This window comes from Pelodiscus sinensis, chromosome Z (genome assembly GCF_052426305.1).
Source record: "Pelodiscus sinensis isolate ZL-2025 chromosome Z, ASM5242630v1, whole genome shotgun sequence".
NCBI lineage: Eukaryota > Metazoa > Chordata > Testudines > Trionychidae > Pelodiscus > Pelodiscus sinensis.
The window spans coordinates 5830624-5856288 of NC_143085.1; the positions used below are offsets into that span (position 1 = coordinate 5830624).

Genomic DNA, 25665 nt, shown 5'->3' on the forward strand with positions numbered 1-25665 from the left:
ATTGGCCAGTCTAGACACAGCCTTGCTGTCTCCACAAAACTTGTATGATGACTGTGCTGTCCTGGGCAGCATCATGTACCTGTTCAGATGGGCTTATTTTGAATACACAAAATCCTTTCTCTGTACTCGCTTGCTTAGATTTCTCTAACTCCTTCAGGAGAAGGTGACCCAGCTCCAAGTGTCTGTGTGAAAGAGCAGCTGCCATCCCGCTGCCATCGCTGCTGACTAGCAGGAGAACAAAAATGAAAGGGTACTTTTAAAATAAATATGCTTTTATTTAAGAAATGACCCTGCAGCCTACCAGCTACCATGTCAAGTGTCTATTCACTAATCAAGTACACTGCGTCCTAACCAGTGACTTTATTTTGTAAGACAAAGTGTGGTGAGGCAAGGCAATATTCCTTGTCCCATGGAGAAAGGGCCTTTCTGGATCCTGGTGGTCTTCCTCAGAAAACAGCTTCGCCATGTTGCAGTTGAAGATGGCAAACTTGTTGACAGAGTTATTGGCCTACTGAATGTGTGGGAAGATGTGACCTGTCTTGATTTGAAATAAGATTTTTGACACACTATTCTCATAAGAAGCATAGGGAAATGTGATCTAACCTGAGTGCACAGCTGGTTGAAAGACCATACTCAAAGAGCAGTTATCAATGGTTAGCTGTTTAAACGGGCAGGACATATTTAGAGGGGTCCCTTGGGTCCAATGTTATTCAGTATTTTCATTAATGACTTGGATACTGGAATGGAGAGTGCACGTCAAAAATTTGCAGATGATGCAAAGCTGGGAGAGGTTGCAATCTCTTTAGAAGACCAGATTAAGAATTCGCAGCTACCATGAAAAATTTCAAAACTTGCCTCTATTCAATGAGATGAAAGTCAATAGAGAAGTGAAAGTACTTCCCTTGGGAGGGAGAAAAAAATCAAATCCACAAAGTGGTGATACTGCTAAAAAGTGTCAGGCGTTAAAGTGCAACATGAATTGCTTATGCATCAATAATGTGATCCATTTGGAAAATAATCTCATATGTGGGGGTGTATTAAGAGGATTGTTGAATGTAAGACATAGAAAATAACAGTCCTCAGCTGGAGCCGTGTATCCAGTTCTGGGTGCGACACTTTAGGATCAAGATGTTGGTAAATTGGAGACAGTCCAGAGGAGGAGAACAACAATGATAAAAAAAATGTAGAGAATCTGACTTATGACTAAAGTTTAAAAAAGAATGCTTGGCGTGCTTAATGTTGATGGGCCCCCCAATAAATATACGAAGGGCTGCTCAAATAAAATAACTGTAAACACCTTTTCTCCATGTTCCTTGGAACTGGCAAATGATGTAATAAGCATAATTTGGAGCAAGGGAAATATAGATGATAAATTAGGATATGTGTACATTACGTGAATATTTAAAAAATACCCCCAAAATAACTGTTTTGAAATAGCAAGTACACACTACAAGCCCCCATCGAAACAGCACAGATTGTTATCAAAATGGCGCGTCCACACTGCCTGGAGGCAGAATAACATTTAAACCCCCCAGAATTAGTCTGGGCAGGGCATCAGGACAGCAGTGACTTCCTGTAGCTGCTCCTGAGGCTGAGAGGGACCCTCCCTCCCCCCGTACAGCCGTGTCTCATACGCCTCTTCTCCATTGCCTACCTCCTCAAGGGACCCCAAACGCACACCGCATGCTCTGGTGGCCCTTGCAGATGCCACAACATGGAGCTGGAGCTCTTGCAAAGCAGTGCCAGGCTCTTTGACCTTCTGCTGCACCGCCTGGCACAGTTCATGCAGACTGCCCGTGAGGTGCCGCATGAGGACAATGACCAGCCCAGAACGGGAGACCTCCTCACCCAGGCCTGGGCAACCCTCATGCACCATGTTCCCTTCCGTCCTCCCCCGCACACCGTGCAACGCCGCCTCTGGCAGAGGGAGACCAGTACCAACTGGTGGGACCAAATCGTCACGGAGCGGTGGGACGACCAGCAGCGGCTCCAGAACTTCTGCCACCTTCCTGGAGTTCTGCGAGGGACTTTCCCCTGGTCTCCGGTGATGGGACACCCAGCTGAGACTCACCATGCTGCTCCAGAAGTGCATCGCCATCGCTCTTTGGAAGCTCACATCGCCAGACAGCTACCGCTCTGCGGGGATCCAGTCCATCCTGGGGAGATCAACTATTGGGACGGTGTTCATTCAGGTTTGACTCTCTTACTATGTTACTAGGAGTGTGGTGAAGCACTAGCATAGGATCTCAGGGTGGGGAGGCTGGGAAGATGGGATCTCTGTCCCTGGAAGTTTTTCAGTCCTGGCTTGACAAAGCCCTGCTGGAGATGGTTTAGTTGAGGTGGATCCTACTTTGGGAAGAGGTTTGTACTCAGTGACCTCTGAAGGACTCTTGCAACCCTTTGATTCTATGTTCTTATGATTCTCTAGGCGGTCAAGGCCATCCACTCTCTCCTGCTGCGGAGGGTCCTCTCTCTGGGCAACATGGACCCCATCATCACTGGCTTTGCCGCCATGGGCTTCCCCAACTGCAGGGGGGTCATTGACACCACCCACATCCCCATCCTGGCTCCCGACCACCGGGCTGCAGACTATATCGATAGAAAGGGGGACTTTTCAATGGTGCTGCAGGCCCTCGTGGGCCACGGGCCAGTTCACAGACATTTACGTTGGATGGTCGGGGAAAGCGCATGCCGCCCACATATTCCAGAATTCTGGTCTCTTCCACAGGATGCATGCTGCATAGTGGTGGAAGGGACCCTCAGCCGCCTCCAGGGGAGGTTCCAGAGTCTCCTCACTTGCCTGGACCTCGATGACTGGAACATCCCTTCAGTGGTAGCGGCCTGCTGTATGCTCCACAATATATGCGACAACAAGGGGGAGACTTTCCTGTCGGGAGAGGGCAGAGGCAGAGCAGCTGGTGAGGGCTTTTGAGCAGCCGGGCACCGCTGCCATTTGGCGAACCCATCAGGGGGCTATGCTCCTGAGAGAGGCCGGCTGTGAGACTCACAAGGGGTCCCTATAGTGCCCTGGTACGCCTTTCCTCTCCCACCCCTTCCTTCTCCTGCCCACTCTTCCCACCTTCCCCTCTCCCCTGCAGACCAAATAAAAAAGACATTTTATTTTGAAAAACAGCTCTGTTATTTTTATTTGTGGAATATATAACAGGGGAGGGACTGGACGGAGAAAGAACCTGCGAGGAGGTAAAGAGGAGGAGGGGGGGAAAGGGGCTCAGGGAGGGGGCTGGGACTGATGCCTGCCTGGGGTACCTTGGGACACCTTGGCTGCCCAAGAGGTCCCACCGCTATGTGTCCTCAGGCCTCGGTGGCCCATTGGGGGAGCTAGGAGCAGAAGCCAATGGGGGTGGGGGCAGGGGCAGGTGCTGGGACTTGCGGGGGAGCGCAGGATAAACTTAAAAAACAACAAATGGTCTAGTAGCACTTAAAAGACTAACAAAACATGTAGATGGTATCATGAGATTTCATGGGCACAGCCAACTTTTAGGGCATACGCTTTTGAAGGTAAAAGTGAGTCTCTAAGAGCATGTCTAAACTATGGGGGGATTTTTTGAAAGAGGATATGCAAATTCCATGGTAATTTGCATATCTTTTTCCGATCTCACTTTCCAAAGAGGAAGTGAAAGTAGTCTGGATGCGTTTTTTTTTCGGGAAAAAATACTTTTTCGAAAAAAATGGCGTAAATCTGCTTTTTTAAGGTTGAGCTGGTTTTTTTTTCGAAAAAGGTTTTTTTTCCCCCAAAAAAAGTGTCTAGACTACTTTCACTTTCAAAGTATCCTCTTTTGAACGTGAGATCAAAAGAAGATATGCAAATCCCTGTGGAATTTGCATATCCTCTTTTGAAAATTCTACATAGTCTAGACATTGTGGCTGAGTCTACACTGGCACCTTTTTCAGGAAATGCTTAAAACGGAACAGTTTTCCGTTATGAGTATTTCCGGAAAAAGAGCGTCTACATTGGCAGGATGCTTTTCCAGAAAAGCCCTTTTTCTGGAAAAGCGTCCGTGGCCAATGTAGACGTGCTTTTCCGGAAAAAAGCCCCGATCGTCATTTTCGCGATCGGGGCTTTTTTGCTGAAAAGACTACTGGGCTGTCTACACTGGCCCTTTTCTGGAACAGTTTTCCGGAAAAAGGACTTTTGCCCGAGCGGAAGCAGCGTAGTTTTTCCGAAAAAGCAGCTGATTTCTTACAGTAAATCGTCACTGCTTTTCCTGAAATTCAAGGAGCCAGTGTAGACAGCTCGCAGCTTATTCTGGAAAAGCGGCTGCTTTTCCGGAATAAGTGGCCCAGTGTTAACACAGCCAGTCTGTCTCTAATGTGTCACAGGAAACTGTAGTAGGTGATCAAAACAATACATACTTTGTGTGTAAACAGAACACGTGATGTTCTGCATAGACTTGTCGCTCTTCCTCAAACACTTGCTGACCAGAATTTGACTCTTCAGGGCCATTCAATGGGAACTTTTTCTAAAATGTGTAGAGTTGACGTCATCTTTGATGGCATTATGGAAACTTGTACAAAGAATAACATCAAATAGTCACTTCTTCCTTACATTAGAAAAAAACATTTAGAACAAGCAAATTGACTTTTTAGCATCAGCAATCAGAGGCAAAATCTAAGCCATGGTGAAGGAGTCAAAATACTATTTAGTCGTCCTCCATTACACACAGGACAATAGCCTAGCAATACATGTGGCTGTGATCTGGAAAACAAGGTGTAAGTGTGAATGTGCTTCTTAGTGTCTGTGAAACTGAATGATTCAAGTGATACAGGCTTGACTGAAGTTCTTTGCCAGAAGTTAAATAAAACAGGACTGCCTCCTGCAGACATGAGAGTGATGCAGGAGCTAACATGAAAGACTAGCGGAGTGCAGAGAAAGATTCATGAGCTTCTCAAGAACAAATTTTGTGTCCCATAGCACCCATTCTCTCAGCCTGGTACTGAGCAATGCTGCCGCTGGCTGTTGTACTGAAGGAATAAAACTTTTGGGGGTCATTTAGGCTATTTCCATTTATTTTCAATCAGTTTGTCAGTGGGAAATTATTTTGAAACATGCTGGAAACTTGTATATTACAACCAAACAGCTGCCCGGAAGAAGATGGGAACGCAGATTTGAAGCAATAAGAGTCATGAAATCTTAAGGTGGAGAAGTGTATGTATGGTGCATTGCTATCTGTAGCTAATAATGCAACATTGGTTGGTCCTTCTTAAAGCAAATCTCATGCAGAGGCAAGATTCATTGCTGGACAAATGCTTACATTAACATTTCTGTGCGTCTTCATCATGTGGCATTCTATATTGGCTGAAGTGAACATAGCAAAGGAAGACTTCACAAGTGGTAGAATTTGACCTGCGTTAAGTAAATCAAACTTGGGCAGGTTAGATAGACATCTGTCAGGGACTGGTGCTTGGGCCTTCCATGATGGCAGGGGACTGGACTCGATGACCTGTCATGGTCTCTTCCAGATCTAGTGTTCTATGATTCTGTGCAACAGCTAGAAGTTCTACGAGATTCCTTGCAAAACTATTGTTCAGATTACAGTTTTGCATCTGTACCTGCTACTGCTTGAGAATAAGCAAAATCTCTAGGCATGCAAGAAAGGCTGTACAAGAGATCCAAGTCCGAAGCTGAAGGAAAAATATTAGGCTCACAATAAATCAGGTGTCAACCTTGTGTATTATTCTGACACTTCCCATAACTGTTGCCAGTGCTGACAGCTGCTTCTCAACATGGGAACTCATCAAAACCTAGCTGTGATCCTCCATGGCTCCTATGGATTAAGTGGCTATTGAAAGAATGTCTGGCTAACATGATTTAGCTGCCTTGGTGAACTGCTGTTCACAGGTTCAGCCAGGTTAGATATATGCATGTCTTAGAAACATATTGGACAGCCTTAAAAAAAACCAGAGTATTCATCATATAGTCTATATTTATTTGATTTTACTAATGGTATATCTAAATCCATATCTTTTTTTACTTGCTTGTTGTCAAGGCCTAAATCCCCACTCTGCAGGCCCCCACTTCTGCATTCATCATGCCAAAGTACCCCATAACCTTATCTTTCCAGGCTTTGGTATAAAACTTCCCTCCAAAAATCTTAAAACCTAGATTTTGGGGATAAAAATACGCTGCCACCATCCAAGTAATGATAAGAAAACCAGGGAAGAGATCAATGGGAAATCTCACCTCTAAAGTAAAACCAGGACACGAAATATTAACCAATAACAGGTTAATAAAAAAAAAGAAAGAACTTTTATTATCACCACAATACTCCTGTTACAAGCATAATGACTAGATGGAAAAGTCACCAATTAATATACTCCCGGGGGACCCCCCCCAATGGGCCAATAGCTTAGTTACAAAAGAGAGGAAAACCCATTTTTAAATGCACAGACATCAGATTCCCATTCCCAAACCAGAAAACAATAAAACCTAATGGATTTATCTAAACTTTATTCTACTTACAGATAGTGAAGAGTCTTTTCTTGGAAACATTTTGTCTGTCCCCCTCAGTAGCTGGAGAGACACTGCCCAGAGACAAAGGAGGGAAAAACCCAAACATTCCTTTGTCCCAGTTTGAAATTCCTACCTACATTTCTATTGGCTGCTGGCTACCTGGTTAGGGAAGGGACACAGTTAACCCCTTAGTCTCCAGACTGCTGGCCATCTCTCATGATCATGGCACTTGTAGATTCAGGTTACTCTCCTTGAAAATGTATCTGATTAGTTTTTTTAAGGAAGGTTTCAGGAGTGCACCAATCTGACTGATATTCATAGAAGCCCTCCTGCTTTAAAGTATATTGATATTTTATTTGCTGCAACTTGTGTACATCTTTGCATCTGTAGAAACAATTGTATAATGCACATGGGAGGCATTTTATGGTAGGTTTATCTCTCTCAAGTTAAAAGCTATTTCTATCATACTTCGAAGGGGGCACAAGTAGGGGTCAGCACACTGATGGGGTGCCAGGGGAAGTAGATTTTCTTGAGTGCTCCCCTAGGCACTCTGATTCTCTCCTTTTGTGACATATGCTCTCTGCTTTTCAAGTCTCTCAACCGTACCTGATTTATTAAATTTGGGGAGGTTTTTTTAGATCCAGTTTTCCCTGCATCCCAGATATACCTGCTTGCCACTTAGGGATCCCCCCAACAATAAAACTGAAGGTTAGAAAATACTTTTCAGGTGTATTTAATTGTTGTGGTTTTTTTTTTTTAAGATTGGTTCTCATATTTCCTCATCATCCTCTGTTGTTTAAGTCTTATCTTCACTTCCGAGGAGACGCCTGCCTGTGGTGACCATATTTTCTGAACCTGGTGTGTGGGAGGAAGAGAAGGGGGTAAGAGATGGGCCGCATGCCACCAGAAGCAGGTCTTACATGCTGTGCTGTGCGAGAAGCAATGGCAAGCTGCAGCACCATTTCTTGGTTACTTCTTCCCACAAGCCAGTGTCCCCATCAAGTAGTGAAATGTCCAATAGTGTTTTCCGGGACCGTTCACAACTTGATAGGGCACCAGGACAGAGCATTTAAATTCGGGCCTGTCCTAAAAAAATTGGGACATTTGATCAGCCGTATGCTTGCCTTGCATTTTAAAGGCTGGTTTGCTGTGTCTGAGCCATGGGGAGTGCCGTGGGGCCCTCTTTCTGATTAAACATCCCAAAAATAACATTAACAGTTTCACTTCTTTAGTGATTTGCATCCAAAGATCTGGAAGACATTATTCCTTGCTGCACTTCAGTGCAACAAGTAGCATGAGCCCCATTTAATAAAGAGAAACAGAATCACAGATAAATGCGCTTTACAAAACACAGAGCTCATGACTTCCAGGCTTGTGCTTTCAGCAGTGAGATCATAGTGCCTCTCTACTAACCCATGCTGCATTCCTCCCAAAGGCATTTCTCCTCCATCCTTAAAGAGACACGCTCTGTTTTTCCAGAAATTCTTCAACTGCAGAGCAATGGGATAAGTGTGGGGCGTAGCTGGGCTGGCAAATCAACCCCTCCCCTCCTCAGTCAGCTCTGCCTTCTGCTTGACAGCACAGCTAGGGTTGGAGAGATCCTGCCGCAATTAACACATATCAAAGAAAAACAACAGCTTATGTAATCCAAGCAGTCTCGCTCATTCCAGTGTGCCTGGCCCAGAAACCAGAAAGGACCAGCTCTGATAACGACAACTGTAATCTAAATTGAGTCTGTTACAAAAGAGGCAAGCCAGCACAAATATAAATGGGTGGCTCTGAATTGCTTGTTTGTTTTGGTGAGTGATACTGATTAGCGTCCCAGTAAAACTGCTGTACAGCAGCGAAGGTAACCTAGGTTAGTGCATGGGCCAAATGAGTGTCCCTCCTTTTTCTCAGTGGGCCGCAAAACTGTCGTAACCAAGACAGTGTCCCAGAAGAGGGGAGTTTTGCTAGCTACATTTGCGTCCCTATAACTTGTGGGTTGTGTCAATTAAAGCAGTGATTCCCAAATGCTGGTCCAGGCCCCACGCCACTGGCTGCCACGGCTGCTGGAACGGAAGTCAGCTGTTCCTGACGGCTCTGGGAGTTGAGGTACTTATAGCAGACCGGTAACATTTTATTTGAGTATCTGCAAACTGAATATATAACTCTTTTTATGTGCACATATGCAGATAAAATGAATATGCAAATGTTGCCAGTCCGCCAAAGGTTTGTGAATGGGTTTGCTACTCCGCAGTATGAAAAAGGCTGGGAAGCGCTGGATTAAACTGTAACAGTGTGTTGACTGGATGCAGAGGGAGCACACGGCTCTCACAGTGTTGTGTGCAATCAGCACACACCTCACTTCACGTGCCCTGGCTTCACATGCAATACCGGTAGGGAAAATATCTGTATGGAAGGAAACCAGAATCCTGCACATGGGCCACGGTAAACAAGATGCCTCACGGGGCCACACAGCAAACCCCCAACAGGCCTAATACAGCTCTCAGGCTGCCCCCCACTGCTGCACAGATTATCACAAAAAAGGTGACAATAGAAAGATGTTGCTGTCTTGAGGGTTGGACCTAGGGCTATAAACCACTAGTCGCATCACTTCTTGCTGCTCCCCCACATTTAAAAAACAGAGACGCAGCCATCCTGGAGCCAGTGCTCAGTCCTAATTTGTGCTGTCTTGGGAGCTATCGACTAATCGAGAAGTTAATGGAAATTCCATCACCTACGCAATTAGCTTATTAACGACTATTTAACATCCCTAGTTGGGTTGTGTCCAGTGTTCCCGTTAAATTGTTTCTACCTGTGTGCAGAATAAATTTTGTTATGTCCACCAAGGCATGGGTGTATATGCACCACCAAATAGAAACACATGCTGCTGGGTGTAGCCAGCTGTGGGTGTTTTGCTATCAGCTGGGTGGCACCTGAATTGCTCCTGGGCAGCCGCCCAAGGGCTCAGCTTACAGGGAATACTGGTTGCGTCCTGACTCCACATGTAGCCAGCAAGAGCTGAAGACATTCAGTATTGGCCCCTTAGAGTTGCCAGGTGTCCGGTTTTCTACCCGACAGTCCAGTATTTGCACCCTCTGTCCGGTAGAAAAATTCAGAAAATACCAGACAGGTTCAATGTGCAATGTCCGGTATTTTCTGAATTCCCGGCTGGGCGCTGGATGGAAACCTAGTGGGGGCGGGGGGAGCGACTGGGAGGCGGGGCCGCGATTGGCGCTGGGAACCCTGTAGTCGCACGCAAAAGCTGGGTGGGGCAGGGGGGGTGACTGGGCCTCCCAGTCACTCCCCCCGCCCGGCTTTTGCACCCGACCAGAGACTCCCAGCACCAATTGCAGCCCCGCCTCCCAGCTGGGAGCCTCTGGTTGGTGCAGAAGCCGGGCAGGGGGAGTGGCTCCCAGCCCTTCCCCCACTCCACCCAGCTTCTGCTCACAACTAGAGGGACTGCCTGCTGGGGCGTGGCCCGAAGGACTCCAGCTGTGGCCAGTGGTTGCACTCCCCCCCCCCCCCGCCAGGTCTGCTTCCTGCCCCCCTTCCTCCTGTCTAGCCCCATGCATCCCCCAACTCTGTTTCCCGGCCCCCGAACCTCCCCCTCCAGCTCTGTTTCCCGCCCACCCCCCGGCCAGCCCTGCCCCCCTCCCAGCCGGTTCTCCCCTCCCCCCCCACCCACGAGCAAGTGTGTCCGTTTTTTTGGCAACCCTACTTAGTGACGGAAAGGTATCACACCCACTTCGAGGCCTGCAGTCACCTATAGGGGTGTAGGGGAGACTGGATTACCCTGCCTGGGCAATAAATGGTGATGTTTGCCTTTAACATAGTGCAGATGTGTCAAAAACAAAACCCAGGCCTGTCTCAAGTCTGGTGTACATATGCCCCAGGCACAGTCTGGGAGGGAGAAGCTGTGAGGGGCAGGACTGTTTTGAATAACAATGCAGATTATGCGGTACAGTGAGACCACATCAAGAACACAGGACAAGCAACCTTGTACTGGTACTTCTGTCTCTGATAAGCAAAAAGTACAGATGCAGCCACACAATTGTCAACTATGCACATAGCAGCAACATCCTGAGTAGGATGTACTCCAACTAGGGCATTGGGCATTTTATGTATCCTACACAACACATAATCAATTGGTAAATATTATTAGAACGACCAAGTCTCACTTTGCTATAAAATGGGCTTAGCAAGAACAATCGATGGGAGGGAATGGGCAGGGTTGACCTACACCTCCTGTTCGATGTAACTAAAAGTAAATAGGCCCTTCACACTGGCGACCCAGTGTATGGCGTTCCATTGCGTGGGAAGAAAAGGAACCACGACCTCCTTCCTGGTACTACGGGTGAAGTGTAAGTGAATTAGGCTTTATTACTGTATTAGAGCAGATCTTCCATTAATTGCTTTTGCATTGCTTTAGAATTTATAGTATTTAAAGTTTAAATTGTCTAGTCATTGTTTTTAAGGCTTGTAAAACTTAAACAACTGTATTAGCTGCTTAAAGCTTGCAATAAATAAGAAAGTGGTTAAGTATCCCTGGAGTGCCTTGGTTTCCCTTGGATCTAAATTAAATTGACCACATGACAAGGGGCTACTTACCTTTCTTTGAACCACAAGACCCACATTTCGCTGTGAGGGCCTCTATCCTTGCACAGAGCAGAAAACACATCAGCACAGGCACTTTAAATAAGTAAAACAAACTCTCTGAGCCTGTTCAAACCAGTTCAGATATCAAACCGGGTTGTTTTGCTCCTGCTGCCTTTCTCATTAATCCTGGCTGGCTGGCATTTACTTGGCAGTAGCTTCTGCTCTCTCCTTTTAACATGCCAGCAAGGAGATCCAGGAGTGTAGCCACAACTTTCCCACTGTCTCTGCCCTCTGGTTGCTAATGGATACTTTCTCTCCAGTTGGCTGCTGCAAATGCATTGTTGCAGCTCCTTTGCCCCAGTCCTTGTGACTGACTCCATCACTTTTGAGGCTGCAATTTGTTTCTTCCCCCTGGAGCATCTTGTAAGGGTGGCTTTGTTAGGTGAGACATTCTGACATCCTTTGATGATCAGGCAGGGGAGTAGGAATGGTTTGCAAAATTACCTGTATTTTATTGGCCTTGCAAGTACTTAATGACACTTTTTGCCTTTCTGGACCCTTTACAAAGAGGATTTTGTTCTCACAGCACCCTATACGGCAGGGGAATGATAGGACTGGAAGGAAGCTTGAGAGGTTTTCTAATCCATTCCCCTGCACTCAAGGAAGGACTAAGTATTATAGATCAGGAGTGGAGAAACTTTTTTGGGTTGGGGCAGGGGCATGTTGGGAGGGGGGCATGAGAGATCCCAACCCCAAATGCCATGGGCAGGAGGGGTGGGCCAGCAGACACCAGCAGGCACCAGTCTCCAGCCCCACTGTTCCCCTGGGCTGCCTCGGCTGGGGGAAAAGGTGCGGAGGGTTTGGAGCCAGGCAAGGAGGGGCTGAGCAGGGGCTGGGATAGCCAGAGCCTTTGGCAGAGAGGAGTTGTCTCATTCCTTCCCAGGGTGTCAGGTGGCCACCAGTGGCCTCATCTCACCAATCACGTCTGGGTCGGGGGCCACTGACCCACAGAAAAATCAGTCAGGAGCCACAAGCAAAAAGAAAACAAAAACAACATCACCCTCATTGATCTTGCTGGATTAATTCTTCCTGGAACCCAGGGCTAGTGTATTTTGTGTGGCCCCCTAGGTTCTAGGGTGTCACCAAAAATGGAGGGTTCAAAGTGCGGTATGGGGCTTTGGGGGAGTGGGAGTGCAGGGGTAGGGGTGCAGGATCTGGGCAGGAAGTGAGGGTGCAGAAGTGGGCTGGCAGTGCACAGTGAGGGAGGAAGGGAGCAGGAGCAGCCTGAGGGTGAAGGATCTGGGAGGGTGCAGAAGCAGAGGTCTGGGTAGGAGGGGGCACTTACCTGGTACAGTTCCTGGGGGGTGATGCACCATTGTCCTTTTGTTAGGGATGTGAACAGGTAACTGGTTAACCAGTAAGCTTCACCCTTAACAGGTGAGGCCTGGCAGGTAATGGGTAATGAGCAACCCCTTGCCCACAGCCCTCTGCAGGTAGAGGGCTGCTCCAGCCCTCAAAGTGGGCTTGGAATTGGCAGCCTCGCTGGGGTGGGAAGAGGGAGGGGAAGTGGCTTCCACACAGTGCAAGCTTGCTGTCTCCCTTGTTGTTCCCCCACTGCCTTCTGTGAGAGGCTGCCAACTCCCAGCGATTGCAGGCTGGGAGCCAGCAGCCTCGGAGGACTGGAGATGCCCCAGCCCTAATTCCAATATTTACTTTTACCAAGCCAGCACAAAACAGGTTCTGTCTTACCTGAAGAGTCAATCAGAAATCCAAACATTGCAGTTCCCTTAAAGTACCCAGCCTGAGACTTCCACCCAGACACCCATGTCAAATAAAGTTCAACCATTCCCAAAGGATCAGACACGTTACCATCCAAATCAAAACATATTTCAGACCTTATCCCAAATGCACACGTATAGCCCGTTCTCATCAGCTAAACTAAAACACATTCCAAAAAAGAGTATTGGTTAAAAGATGAATACACATCCAGACCTGAGCTCCACTCTTGGAGTTCAGTTCATAATAGAGATGGTGATCTTGTAGTTGCAAACAATTCTTTTATAGCCCCAAACCCAGCATCATTTTAAAGGGCTTTCCAGCCACTGACTGAGATCTCAATCCTTGTGGCTTCGGTTTCCCCTCTATGAAACCTCAAGCAGATCTGAGACCACTAAGTCAGTGTCCATAAAAGGGACACCAGGATATCCTGGTATCTCATCCTTTATGAGTATCCAAGCAGATATGAGACAAAAGAGAATCCTATCCAAAGACGGGATGTTAAATATGAGTTAACCTAATTAATTCTTACTGATTACTCCACTGTTCTATAGTCCCCAGGGATGAGTTGGCAGCCAGTACACTTTGGCCCCACTGCTGAGGAGCCCCCTGCCACTCCATGCTGCTGCCTCTGTATCAGAGGCAGCAGTGCAGGATGCCAGCTGGGAACTGGTCCATAAGGGCAGCCAGTTTAAAAACCAGCTCCCCTCATGGATTGGCTGCCTGTCATCTCATGCTGCTACCTCTGATACAGATGCAGAAGTGCAGGGTGGCAGCAGCTCCTATCCAGTGTGGGGAGGCTGAGCTCCTGGACGTGGCAAGAGCTGGAACTGAGCCGGGCAACCTGCATGCTCAGCTTGTAATACACTTTAAATGCAGAGCTGCAGCAGGTGTAAGTCCTGGACTCGGTGTGAGCCAGAACTGAGCTGGGCTGCTGGCCAGCCTGCTAAAAAATTTACTAGCAAAGGCCAGGGGAGAATGCATGTAGTCTATAGCATTAACCTATAAGCGTTTGCTTATTGGTTAATTGACTACACTATTACATCCCTAGTCCAATTTTAATACCTTTGCAGTAGCCTCTTGGCCTGGGATAACACAATAGGCTTTTTGAAGGCAACCTGCTATCTCTGGAACATGACAGCAATTAACACCAGGTAATGTATCCATTAAACAAGTAGTCCTATGGCCCCCCTTAGAGACTAACAAAAATATATAGGAGTTCACTCCAGCCTTCAAAGAGACCTATGAACAATAATACTACTTTAATCAAGTTTAATCATAAATGTTAATATTCCCTTCTGATTTTGAATCAAAGCTATAGTAACAGACAAGGGTTGTGTGTTCACATCTCAAGATCAAAGTAAACACCTAACATTCTACTGCTCTAACAATACAAATTTGCATTTCAAAGTTCTATTCTACCCGAATGTAACAGCCCACTTACCATTTACACATCTTCTCAACAGGTCTTTAAAGGCTGACCCTGGGTCAGTCCCCCTATGGCGCTGGTTAACCCTTTCTGGCTATGTACCAGTTTAATTATATGGCTAATGTAACTTCACATCCTCTCAGGTAGGAAAATATGATTAGTTACGCTAATTTGTTGAAAGTGATAATGAAGCACAAAGGAGGAAGTGGAGTACCCAAGGTCACCAGTGACGGCCCATCAATACAGGCGAACTAGGCGGTCGCCTAGGGCGCCAAGATAAATGGCCGTTGAGGGGTTCGGAGGTAGGGGCGCTGTCAGTAATAGAACCTTGCATTCTCTGTCTTGTGCTTTAACTACAAGTCCTCACTAGACCTTTTGAGAGACCTTCTGACAGCCAGTGGGACTGGATATTTAGCTGATTGTGTTTTGTCTAAAATAGGAAATATGAGTCTATTCATCTAGTACTTATTGTTACCCTCATCCCAGTATCGGAGTGCCTCCTGTGTATTTAAAAGTATAAATAACTGTTTTAGACCTATTGTCTGAAATTGCAACTAAAAAGTCCCATTATTTTCATAGAATGCTCAAAATTGAATCAACACAAACATTTTTCAGGGAATTTTCACCTCTTATTCTGCTGTGAATAGTGCTCCAGAAAGTTAGGACTAGAGCCACATTTTCTAAATTGTGTGGGATTAAATAAAGAAAAACAGATGAAAATCAGAGAAGCTATAGGAATGGATGTCCTTGAGATGCAAGCATTAGCTTGTGCATTAGTGAGTGCAAACAGATTTAATGACACCAGTTGGGATCTCCTGCTAACTATGCCAAGCAAGGAGGAACCCAAAAGAGGAAATAAGGATGTATCTTGGAAGTTGCTGGTGAATAGGGAGTCCTTTATTGGCCATTTCCCTGTGTAAATTTCTAAAAGACAAGAATTCCCCCTCGAATCCAGGCTAAAGAGGGGCAGGATTAGGATCTTTGGGAAAATGAACGATGTCATGAATATGAAGGCCAAGGATCCACATTGGTAAAAGGTTGGAGTCACACATGAATATGTAAAATGGGGCTTGTGTCCTATTCTGTGGATGACAATAGGGAAGCTGCCTTTATTTTTGACAATAAGCATTTATAGCTATAAATACCTTCATTAACTCCAGCAGCTCAGGACTGTTTCCAAAATACAAATGTGGTGCACATGATTAAGCTCAGAATTTTGACCAGTAGCTGCCAAACTAAGTCTCACTCTGCCACACTGTGCAAACATGCTGTCTCTGAGTTGAAGGCTGAAGGAAGAAGCTGAGACAGGCAAATACATGCACCTCAGTTTTTACAGAATAGCTGCACACTACCAGTTTTTCCTGTCGGCTAGTTTCAATACAAAAATACTTTTATTTCTCCTTTGCACAGATCCTTCCCTGGATGCAATATAAGAACCTGAACAGAATAACATCCACATTCCCTTACTCTAGATTAAATCTTTACCTTCCAAGCCCACTCATATCAGGGTACTATTCCTCTGGTTCAGCAAAGCTGGGTTCTTCTGGAGCTTAACATTCCACTGATAGCCATCAAGCCATTAGACCAGCAAAAGTCATCGGATGGCTTTGTTTTGAAGCATAACAGGCATTGTAACACCAGAAATCAAGCTTAGCTCACTCAGGGTGGTGCGTCTACACTGCACCCGTAGCTCAAAATAAGCTACACAATTTGAGCTATGCACATTGCATAGCTTATTCTGAGTCAATTTTGAAATAGCTTATTTTGAAATTTGGCGCTGTCTGCACAGCATTTACTTCTAAATAAACTACTTTTCCAAAACGTTCCTTAATCCTCATGGAATGAGGTTTACAGGGACATTGGAATAGCGAGCCTGTTATATTTGGACATATTGGGTGTGCTCAAAAGATGCAGAATAGCTATTTTGGGATATCCTGAAATAGCACTGAAGTGTAGACGAAGCCGTAGAGGGTGACAAGTGACACAGAGGGATTGCTGAAGGTGAAGAGTATGCCATTAAAATATTGTCTTTTGCAGACAGATGGAGGGGCCCTCTTGGAACATGAATCTTGTATAATGTACTAAGTCGGGAGGTAGGAGTTGAAACCAGGTTAGGCATCTAAAGGGAGCAAGTTCTCTTCAGGCCCAGCCTGTCTCTCTCAATGGGGTGTGTATTCCTTGGTGTGTCTGAGTGGGTGGGTGGGAGGGGATTATTGACACAGGTAACATTTTAATGATCATTTACAAAGTGCTTTAACTCCTGTTGTAGGGGCTTTCTGGGCATCCCTAGCCAACCCCACAATCGAGCAAAATCCTCGTAGGTCGGGGGCGTGAACACCCAGGTTGCCAATCGAGTTTCTATTTCATCGTTTAATATTTCCGGAGTCTGTAAACTCAGACGCAAGGGTTGGGGATAGAAGCAAACCCAGAATTTCCTGCTCTGCCACCCTCTCTGCTTCAGCAGTTTCGTTCGTCTCTCCGCTTTTAGGACCCAGCGTAAACCTGAGAGCTAGGAGGAGCGTCGGCTGCAGTGCTTGCAGGGAGCTGGGAGACGAGGCTGTTTACCAAAAGAACAAGGGCAGGTCTCTGAAGTGCAAAGCCAGGAGCAGCGCTCCTCAGACCCGGCGAGCGATTCCACGGCCAGTTCTTCAGCCTCGGCGTGGGCACGGCTTGGACCAAGGATGCTGGACCGCAGACACGCCTGGCTGCTCGGCGCTGCGCTGCTCGCTGCAGCCGCCGCTACTGAAGGTGAGAGTTAAAGCCCCGCGTCTCTTCCTGCAGCTGCCGACGGAGCCGCTGCACGAAGAGGAAAGAAACCCCCCCTGCACTGGCGCCTGCATTGCCCCGGCATGGGGCTGCCTGCTCCGTATGTTGTCGGGGGGAGGCTCCGAGCTCCATCTTTGCGAAGAGAAACAAAGGCAAAGCTCAGCCTCTTGCCAATCCTGGCCCTGCCGCGGGGCGAGACTGGGGGGCGCAGCCGCCCCCAGTGCCCCGTGCACCCCCTTCGCAGCGCTCCTGCAAGTCGGGACGGGCAGGGGGACAAGCCCCGCTGGAAGCAGCAATAACCGCAGACCTGATCTGCACTTGCAGCACCCCGGTTCCCTGCGGGGACCGCTCATGTCTCCGGTTTTAACCCCCCCTTCCCGGGCAGCCAAGTGTAACCCGTGGCACATCAGCCCCCCCCCCCCGTAAGCCTGTCGCGTACCCTTCCCCCCCGTGACAGCGGAAACGCCATGGCGGCCGTGGGGGGAGGCTGCGGCTTGTTTTGCTTCGCAGCTGCAGTGCGCGGGGGGCAGGGAGCGGAGGGCCAGGGCCAGGCCGCTGCAGCTCGGGTGCATGCGGGGCTCGTCTCCTTCTCCTGCAGACTGCGTCGAGGGCGACGGCGCGTCCTACCGGGGCAGCCAGCGGTTCGCCGCCAGCGGGGCGCCCTGCTTGAACTGGCTGGCGGTGCAGAACGACACACGCTCCGCGCTGCTCGCAGGTAGGTGCCCTCGGCTGCCCCCCGCCTGGGGCCTGCAGCTGCCCCCAGCTCGGGGGGGAGGTACCCGGGGGGGCAGCTTGCGTGGAGCCCCCCCACGTGCGGGGGCGGGTGTGACAGGCTCGGACCCACGGGGGCGCCTTGACCATCTCCCCCCCCCCCCCCGCAGGGTCGGAGAATCACAGCAGCTGCCGGAACCCGGACGGCGCCCCGGCGCCCTGGTGCTACGTGCGCGGCGAGGCCGGCCGGCCGGAGCGCAGCGGCTGCACCATCGCCCCGTGCCCAGGTGAGCGGGGCAGCGCCGCGCGCCCGCCTGGCCTCGCTGGGCACGTGCGCAGGGAGAGTCGGAGAAGGGGGGGGCCACTTGCCCAGTCCCCGCCCCTGCTGCCTCGGGATTGGCCGCCCTGTTGCCAAGCTTCGCAGCCCCTGCCCATTGGTCGCCCGTGCCGGGATGATGTCATCCCTTCCGCGGGAGCTCGGCGTGTAAACAACCTGGCCCCGCCCTCTTGCACGTGGCGTGCGCCGAGCAGCGGCCGCTTTCCCGTCCCTTTCTAGGGGCCCCCTTTGTGACATCATCCGGACGCTTCTCACGCCTGAGCCGTGCCCCGCCCCAGGGTCACTGCCCGGGGGAACTGCGGAACGACTGGCGGCGTGTGGCGCAGACACAGCATGGGGGGGGGGCAGTCGGGAAGTCGCAGGGGGCTGCAGGCAGGACTTGCATAAGGAGGCCATGCAGCTGAGATTGGCAAGTGGGGTGGTCTCACCACCCCCACCGGTGTGCAGGAATGGAGGGGAGTTGTTGATGGGGGAATAATTACAATCAAGAGGAAGAAATTAAGAAAGGGAAGAACTGCAATACCAGGAATAGCTATTAGAGTGGGGGATAATCTTGTCAGAAACCTGCTGCTCGGGACTAGTCCACAGAAAGCGTTAGAAAGTACAAAATACACATCTGCACTGATTCTGCATTAGGGATGTGAGCTAATCCCATAAGCTAATCAGATAGTTGACTAGCAATGTGACTAGTTGCTGCCCTATCCCTTGCTGCCTCTATAAGAGAGAGGCAGCAAGCAGGAGGCGGTGCTGGAGGAATTGGTTTAAAAGACGGTTCCCCCCAGCATCATCACGGTGGGGGCAGGGGAGGTAGAGGCACAGCAGGAAACAGCGTGCATAGGGACTGAAGCAGTCTCCACTTGTATGTTTCTAAAGCAGAATAGCAACAGAACCAGCACAAGAGCCCTGGGCCTGCACCCTGCTCCTTGCAGGGCTTCTGCTTTTGAACTGTAGCAAGATCAATTCATTAATCTAAATTTAACATCCCTATCCTGTGTGAACTCTCTGCTTGTTTATGCTCCTCACTAGCAGCCGAGATTCCATGGCCCCTAAAATTCCCTAAGACCCCACCCCCATCTCCCAATCCAAAATGTATATTGGTTAAAAAACTTCCCAGAGAGTAGTCATGAGTGGTTCACACAATCTGGAAGGACATAAGGAAAGGGGTCCTGCAGGTATCAGGTCTGGGGCTAGTCCTGTTCACTATCTTCCTACATGATGTGGATAACAGCATAGAGACAACACTTTACATGGTTGGCAGATAGTACCAAGTTGGAAGGATTGTCTTCATACCCCACATGATCATTTGAAATGGAATAATGGAATGTGGACGTTCATGAGCCCCGTGGGTCATGCTTAGCTGGGCTGTGAAAGGGTTTTATTGTCAGCATGCTTAGCTGCCACCCTCTTTCAGCATATACCATGCATATGCAATGTGAGCGAGGTGGTAGAGTTCTACTTTGGCTGCATCTAGACTGGCAAGTTTTTCCGCAAAAGCAGCTGCTTTTGTGGAAAAACTTGCCAGCTATCTACAGTGGCTGCTTGAATTTGCGCAAGAACACTGATGATCTAATGCAGTGGTCCCCAACCTTTCAAGGTTGTCGGGCGCCAGGGGGCGGGGCCGTTTGCCCGCCAGGGGCGGCGCCCCCCCCCCCATAGCCGCATGCCCGGGGGCGGCCCCCCGCCCAGCGCCGCGCGCCCGGGGCCGGCGCTCCCCCCCCCCGCCCAGCGCCGCGCGCCCGGGGCCGGCGCCCCCCCCCCGCCCTGCGCCACGCACCTGGGGCCAGCGCTCCCCCCCCCGCCCAGCGCCGCGCGCCCGGGGCCCCCCTCCGGCCCAGCGCCGCGCGCCTGGGGCATGGAAATGCCCCCGCAGGCGCCATGGCGCCCGCGGGCACCGTGTTGGGGACCACGGATCTAATGTAAGATTGTCCGTGTTCTTGCGCAATACGATGATGCTCCCGCTCAGGGATAAGCCCTCTTGCACAAATGCTTTTGTGTAAGAGGGCCAGTGTAGACGGGGAGGACTGTTTTGCACAAAAAAGCCCCGATGGCAAAAATGGCGATCGGGGCTTTCTTGCGCAAAACCACGTCTAGATTGGCATGAATGCTTTTCTGCAAAAAGTACTTTTGTGCAAAAGCATCCGTGCCAATCTACATTCTCTTTTCCGCAAATGCTTTTAACGGAAAAACTTTTCCGTTAAAAGCATTTGCAGCAAATCATGCCAGTCTAGACACAGCCCTTGAGTAAGTGCTCCCCTTTTTCCCTTTCCCATCATCCTCAGTTCACTTTTTCATGAGGCTTGTACATGGTCACAGAGCAGCAAGGGGCTGATGTCTTTCATAGACCAGTTCCACACTGGCATTTCCTGCCCAAGAATAATGAGCCAGGAGAGAAATAGACAGAATAGTGGGGGCTTCTGCCCCAGTTCAGTAGGGGGCTAGTGATCAGCTTGTTCATTTCTATTCAGTGTGATTGTTTTCTCTGTATATTGAGCTATACAGATAAATGGAATCACCTAGTGGCCCTTTGATATTGCTCTGCATTCCCGCCTCACATTTGTTTCTATGAAACATTGATAACATGCTTTAATAATGCATTTCCCCTCTCCTCCCAACAGTTGCAACCTCGTCCACAGAGACACTGGTCCCTACAGTTGCCGCTGAAGTTTCTCAGGGCATAGACCAGGTATTTGAACCAGCTGATGCTTTACCAGCCCGGAGCGAGGCTGCTGCTGTACAGCCCGTCATTGGGATCAGTCAGAGAGTCCGGCTGAACTCCAAAGAAAAGAAGGACTTAGGAACATTAGGTACAACCTCCAGGAACACCCCAGATTCCTCAATGGGACTCTTAACAAGATGTCTCTTTTCTGAACCATAAATGCCACTGCTCCATATGGGAGCTCACGTACAACCCTGTTCCTAATTTTGTTGCATCTGCTCCTTCTCCACAGGCTATGTGATGGCCTTTAGCATGGTGGTGATAATCATTGCCATTGGAGTTGGCATTGTTGTAGGCTACATCTACAAAAGGTCAGTAGTCTCTGGCTGGCAGGGTTGTATGGGGGAATCAAGACTGTGGCTGTGAGAGTCAGGAAATTCTGAACTACTACTGAGAACATCCAAGTTCCAGTGCACAGGGTAGTGAAAGGTCCCATACACTGGTGATGCTGCTGCTGAGAGTTCTGGGCTTGTGACACCCTTGATCACACTTGTTTAAATGCAGAGGGTTTAGGTTCGTTGGTGCCCTCCCTCCATTCCTGGACCTGCTCACCGGCATGCAGCAGAGTATAGTTTTATACACCTTGACTGATGGACTTTTCACCACTTGCCCTGTGAAATTTTTCAGAAACAAGAATAGGCTCTGGCATTTCATCCCATTGCGAGTCAGAGACGCTGGGCAGGGCTATAGCTATGTGTACATGTTGGCCAGTCTGCTTGTGTCTCCCCCCCCCCAATGGAGCCACATCTGCAAGTCCTAAGCACCTGGCTCCTCTGTTAATTTGTGGGAATTGAGGGGGCTGAATAGGTCATAGGATTAGACCCTGGTAACATGTATTTACAAACAAGTAACCTGCCTTTTGTTCTGTCTTCTCCTTGGGCTGAGTCTAAGCCATCTCCTCCCTCTGAGGTTTATGCCTTCAGCTGCCTCAGTGAAAACAGGGTAGAACCATAATTCCCCCCCCCAAACTTTGAACTGCACAATGCAGTTAGCCTGATGACCCAAAAATGGGGGTTGTGTCTAACAGCTGTGCGCTAACATCCTTAACCAGTAAGCCTAAGCTTATCAGTTAATCTAAACAACTACATGCACATCTTTCCCCCTTGCCACATGCCTCCCTGCCCCCAGCCTCTCTCAGACCGCATTGCAGGGGGCAGTCCAAGCTGGGGGGAGTGTGAGAGAGGAGGAGAGCCATCTTAAAAGCCAGCTCTTCACAAGCACCGGCTTCATGATGCTACTCCTCCCCACACTGCTGCCTCTGTATCAGAGGCAGCAGTTGCAGCGGGTGGGTACGTGGGATACCAGCTCAGCCTCCATCCATGGTAGGTCCGAGCTCGCTGAGGGTAGAGGCTGCTTCCTGGGATGTCAGTACAGCCTCTCTGAGGCGCTTGGATCCCCCTGCAGACATTGGCTGCTGCTGCCACCCCACACAGCTGCCACTGTATCAGAGGCAGCAGTGCAGAGCAGTAGGGGAGGCTCATAAGGATTGGGGCCAGGAGCACATTGGCTGCTGGCCCCACCTCCAGGGACAATCAATCCTTTGGTGTGGATACATAATTATTCAATTACACAATAGGTCTAACATCTCTAGTTTAGCATAGTGTGCAGCCTCCTACCTGTTTCTGTAGTGTGTCTCTGGACTGGTCATTATGCAGCAGTCAGACTGTTGCATCTAGTGAAGCAGGAGTTCCTCCCAGGCTGAGCCACGCACTACTTACGAGCAAGCTTGGACAGCAGACTGTAACAGCATTCTATAAGGCTAGAACCCCGGACTGTAGCATTTTCTGATGAGTTGAAGGTGCCATTGAAGTTAGATGGTGAGGACTGGTGGGGAGGAGGGAAGAGTGAACGTGATGATAGGGTTGCCAGTTGTCCAGTTTTTTTGCCTGGACAGTACGTTATTTCTGACTCCTATCCGGTAAAAGAAAAAAAAATGAAGATACCAGACATGTAAAATGTTTGGTATTTTCTGTTTCTCTTGGACAGAAGGCTGGTGGAGACATTCATCCCCTGCTGCATCTGGCAAGGGCAGGGGGAGCAAGGGGATATTTAAAGGCACAGCAACTTTCCCCTCCTCCCCCAACCAATTTTTTTTCCCTGCCATGTTCAGGATTGTGTGTGAAAGTATCTGGCCACCCTACATGAGAATGCTCTAGAATTGCCTTGCAGTAAATGCCTTCAGCGCTAGCTGACTACGCCAATACTCCAAGTACATTGTAGATTTCTGATCCACCAGTCTCCAGTTGAATTGGGGCCCGTCTCTGCCAGGACTGTATCCGTGCTGTGAGAAGATTTGGATTTTGGAGAAGTTTCAGTCACCACTCCTGTATCCAAAGCAGCCCAAGTTGCAGTGCAAGATCAGTACCAGATGCTTCTGGTTTAGGTGCATGGGCTTCCCACGTAGAGTTAAATTGTGTGTGTAGCAGCCACTACTAACAGCTCCTGCATCCTTTCCTATCCCTCAGACAGGCTATAGCACCATCCTCTCGAATCCTTGGCAGATTGCTCTGGCTCAGCAGTCCTGCATATTACAGGGACTCAAGACAGAGCCCTAAGCTAAAATTTAATTAGCTGTCCCCTGTTGGTTCCATATGTATGGTCATGGCTCTGACAGGTGGGAGCATACTGGATGAACCAGTCAGAAGCAAGGAGCACAGGAACTTCCCATGGCATTTGCCAGTGCACTTTCAAGAGTTGGGAGAAATACCCACCCTTTCACCTTCAGGTTGAAGGGTTGGGTCTTTTGCTAAGAGTAGTTCCTTCGGGTCTGCTGTAGTGACCTTACTGCAGTCAGCCTGCAACACATCTGTTCTGGTTTTCTTTCTAGGGGCAAGGACTTGAGGGCGCAGCACGAGCAGAGAGTTTATGAGCGTGAAATGCAGCGCATCACCCTTCCACTTTCTGCCTTCACTAACCAGGCCTGTGAGCTTGTGGATGAGAACACGATAGTGGTGCACACCAACCAGACCCCTGAGAATGGCAATGCACCACTCATGGAGCAGGCGGGTACTCCTGGTGCCTGAAGAACTAGGGCCGGGAGAGGCATAGGTTGGAAGTATCCAGGCTCTCTTGTGTCCCAATCTCTTGTGTTGGGACCAGGGGTTCATTTGTATTTTTTTGTTGATGAATTCCAGCAATTGACAGAACTTACAGATGCACTGAAATGGGGGCTGTTCATTGAAGTCCATGACGGTGACCATTGTGTGGCTAGCAAGACTTGTTTCACATACGGAGTTGTAGCTGCAGCCTCAGGTAACTCCTCTCATCTCCAGGGCGTGTTACAGCAGGGGAGAGGGAGTGGTTTCTCAGGCTAGCCATGTGCTACCCAGGCCCCACATCCCATATTCAGAATGTGGATTCTTAGCTTCCTCTGTCCTGTACCCTTCCCTTTTGACCTGTGCAGTGTTACTTGCAGCTGAGCCTGTACTCTGACACAGGAGCAGTATTGTCGGGACTGGAGGAGCTTCCTCGCAGGGTTATGCAGAGAACTATTTGAGACTTTGAATGTAAAGTTACTTTAGCAGACTGCTTGAGAAAAGCTATCCCGGGCAAGTTTCTCCTTGAGAATGGCAACAGTCAGTGGCCACCACCAATAGGGTACATGAAGGGTGAGGTTTCCTCCGGGAGCTAAGGTTTTTGGTTAAAGAGGAGAGAGATGGTTTAGTTCCCATGTATTAGAGATCTTTTGCAAGATGCTCATAAGCCCAAGTCTTCCAAGGGGCCAGGCCACACTCCTGCTTTCCTGGGCTGGTACAACAGGAACCTGGTTCCAAAACATCCACCTGGTGTGTGTATGTGGGATTTCCTTCAGAGTGATTTACAGCAGGAGGGGAGCAGAAAGTGGAGTGAAAGAAGACAACCCCTCTGCTTCAGGGAGAGCAGCCAAGTACTCTTGGCTTCTTAAAGGGAAGAGAGCCATTTCTGACGTTCAGACTTCCCCCAGGGAAACGAGAGATTGAGCCAGGCCTGGGGTGAATGTAACTGGACAGCACTTGGCTGAGGGAAGGACAAAGCAGTAGCTATGCTCAGGGCTGCCTAGAAGATTCAGGGGGTCTGGGGCAAAAGAAATTTTGGGGGCCCCTTCCATAAAAAAGGATCAGACCTCCGACATTCTTGTGGGGGCCCCTGCAGGGCCTGGGGCAAATTGCCCCGCTTACCCCTCTCCGCTCCCCCCTGGGCGGCCCTGGCTGTGCTGCAGGCTCACCAAGGCCTTGTGCATCCTGTTCTGTGTCCCTTCCATAGGCCACAGGAGAGTTTACACTGCAGAGGCTGTTTTATCTAAACCGGCTAGGTTGCACAAAGATGTTAGCACAGGTGTATCAACAAGCAGCACTTGTTCCCCAGAGTGGGGTTGCTGGTGATTTATCACCTACCTAGGGCTAATTCTAAGAAATGCACACCCCTATCTCTGCAACAGGGCTCAAGCCATCCAAATAAGCTTTTCTACCCATCTACTTTAAGGGGACTCATTGTGCAGAGTACCATGTCAATGTTTGTATGGTCCGGAAAAGGGAATTTTTTTAAAGCTTTTGAATACTATTTGTTTGTACATATTTTAAATACCTCATGATCAAGATGCAGATTATTCTGCTTGTATTAAAGCTTAAAAATGAAAATAAAGGCTCTGTGGAAACCTGAGTGATCAGCCAGTGTCAAAGTTGCTAACACCTAGGACAAGCAACCGGTTTAGCGCACGGTTCCGAACAGGCTTCAGCTTCTTCTGGGTAGGGATGTTAACATGGCAGTCAGCTGACCAATCATAAGCTGGTTAAATGTGTAGTCAGTACGGACCACTCTGCAGAGCCACAGCAGAGGTAGCTCCAGGAGCTGGCTCAAGCCAAGACTGGCAGTCCTGGCTCGTGCCAGCCCCAGAAGTC

The 25665-nt window shown here is 49.0% G+C and overlaps 1 protein-coding gene and 1 long non-coding RNA gene across 3 annotated transcripts; one reads left to right on the forward strand and one right to left on the reverse strand.

Annotated features, from left to right (window-relative positions):
- Nucleotides 1-427: 427 nt before the first annotated feature.
- On the reverse strand, nucleotides 428-6574 carry LOC142818462 (uncharacterized). Its single transcript, XR_012895939.2, has 4 exons — nucleotides 6482-6574; nucleotides 5274-5365; nucleotides 4375-4526; nucleotides 428-2887 (listed from the first exon to the last, which is right to left on the reverse strand). It is a non-coding gene; the product is annotated as an uncharacterized LOC142818462 (long non-coding RNA).
- Nucleotides 6575-16572: 9998 nt separating this feature from the next.
- Nucleotides 16573-25426, forward strand: PIK3IP1 (phosphoinositide-3-kinase interacting protein 1). 2 transcript variants are annotated; one of them, XM_075898052.2, is made up of 6 exons: nucleotides 16593-17006; nucleotides 17623-17739; nucleotides 17906-18022; nucleotides 20688-20876; nucleotides 21021-21099; nucleotides 23616-25426. In XM_075898052.2, the coding sequence occupies exons 1-6, from the start codon at nucleotides 16940-16942 to the stop codon at nucleotides 23809-23811; spliced, it is 765 nt and encodes a 254-aa protein (XP_075754167.2). In that variant the 5' UTR covers nucleotides 16593-16939; the 3' UTR covers nucleotides 23812-25426. The 2 variants fall into 2 exon arrangements, with proteins under 2 accessions (XP_075754166.2, XP_075754167.2); XM_075898051.2 differs by lacking the exon at nucleotides 17906-18022 and having other exon boundaries at nucleotides 16573-17006.
- Nucleotides 25427-25665: the final 239 nt, after the last annotated feature.

Excerpts from the sequence above, each read along its gene's own strand:
- PIK3IP1 (XM_075898052.2), top strand. The coding sequence starts at position 16,940 with ATGCTGGACCGCAGACACGCCTGGCTGCTCGGCGCTGCGCTGCTCGCT. Across the intron at positions 17,007-17,622 it reads TGCAGCCGCCGCTACTGAAG|ACTGCGTCGAGGGCGACGGC; the intron begins GTGAGAGTTAAA and ends CTTCTCCTGCAG. Across the intron at positions 20,877-21,020 it reads GAAGGACTTAGGAACATTAG|GCTATGTGATGGCCTTTAGC; the intron begins GTACAACCTCCA and ends CCTTCTCCACAG.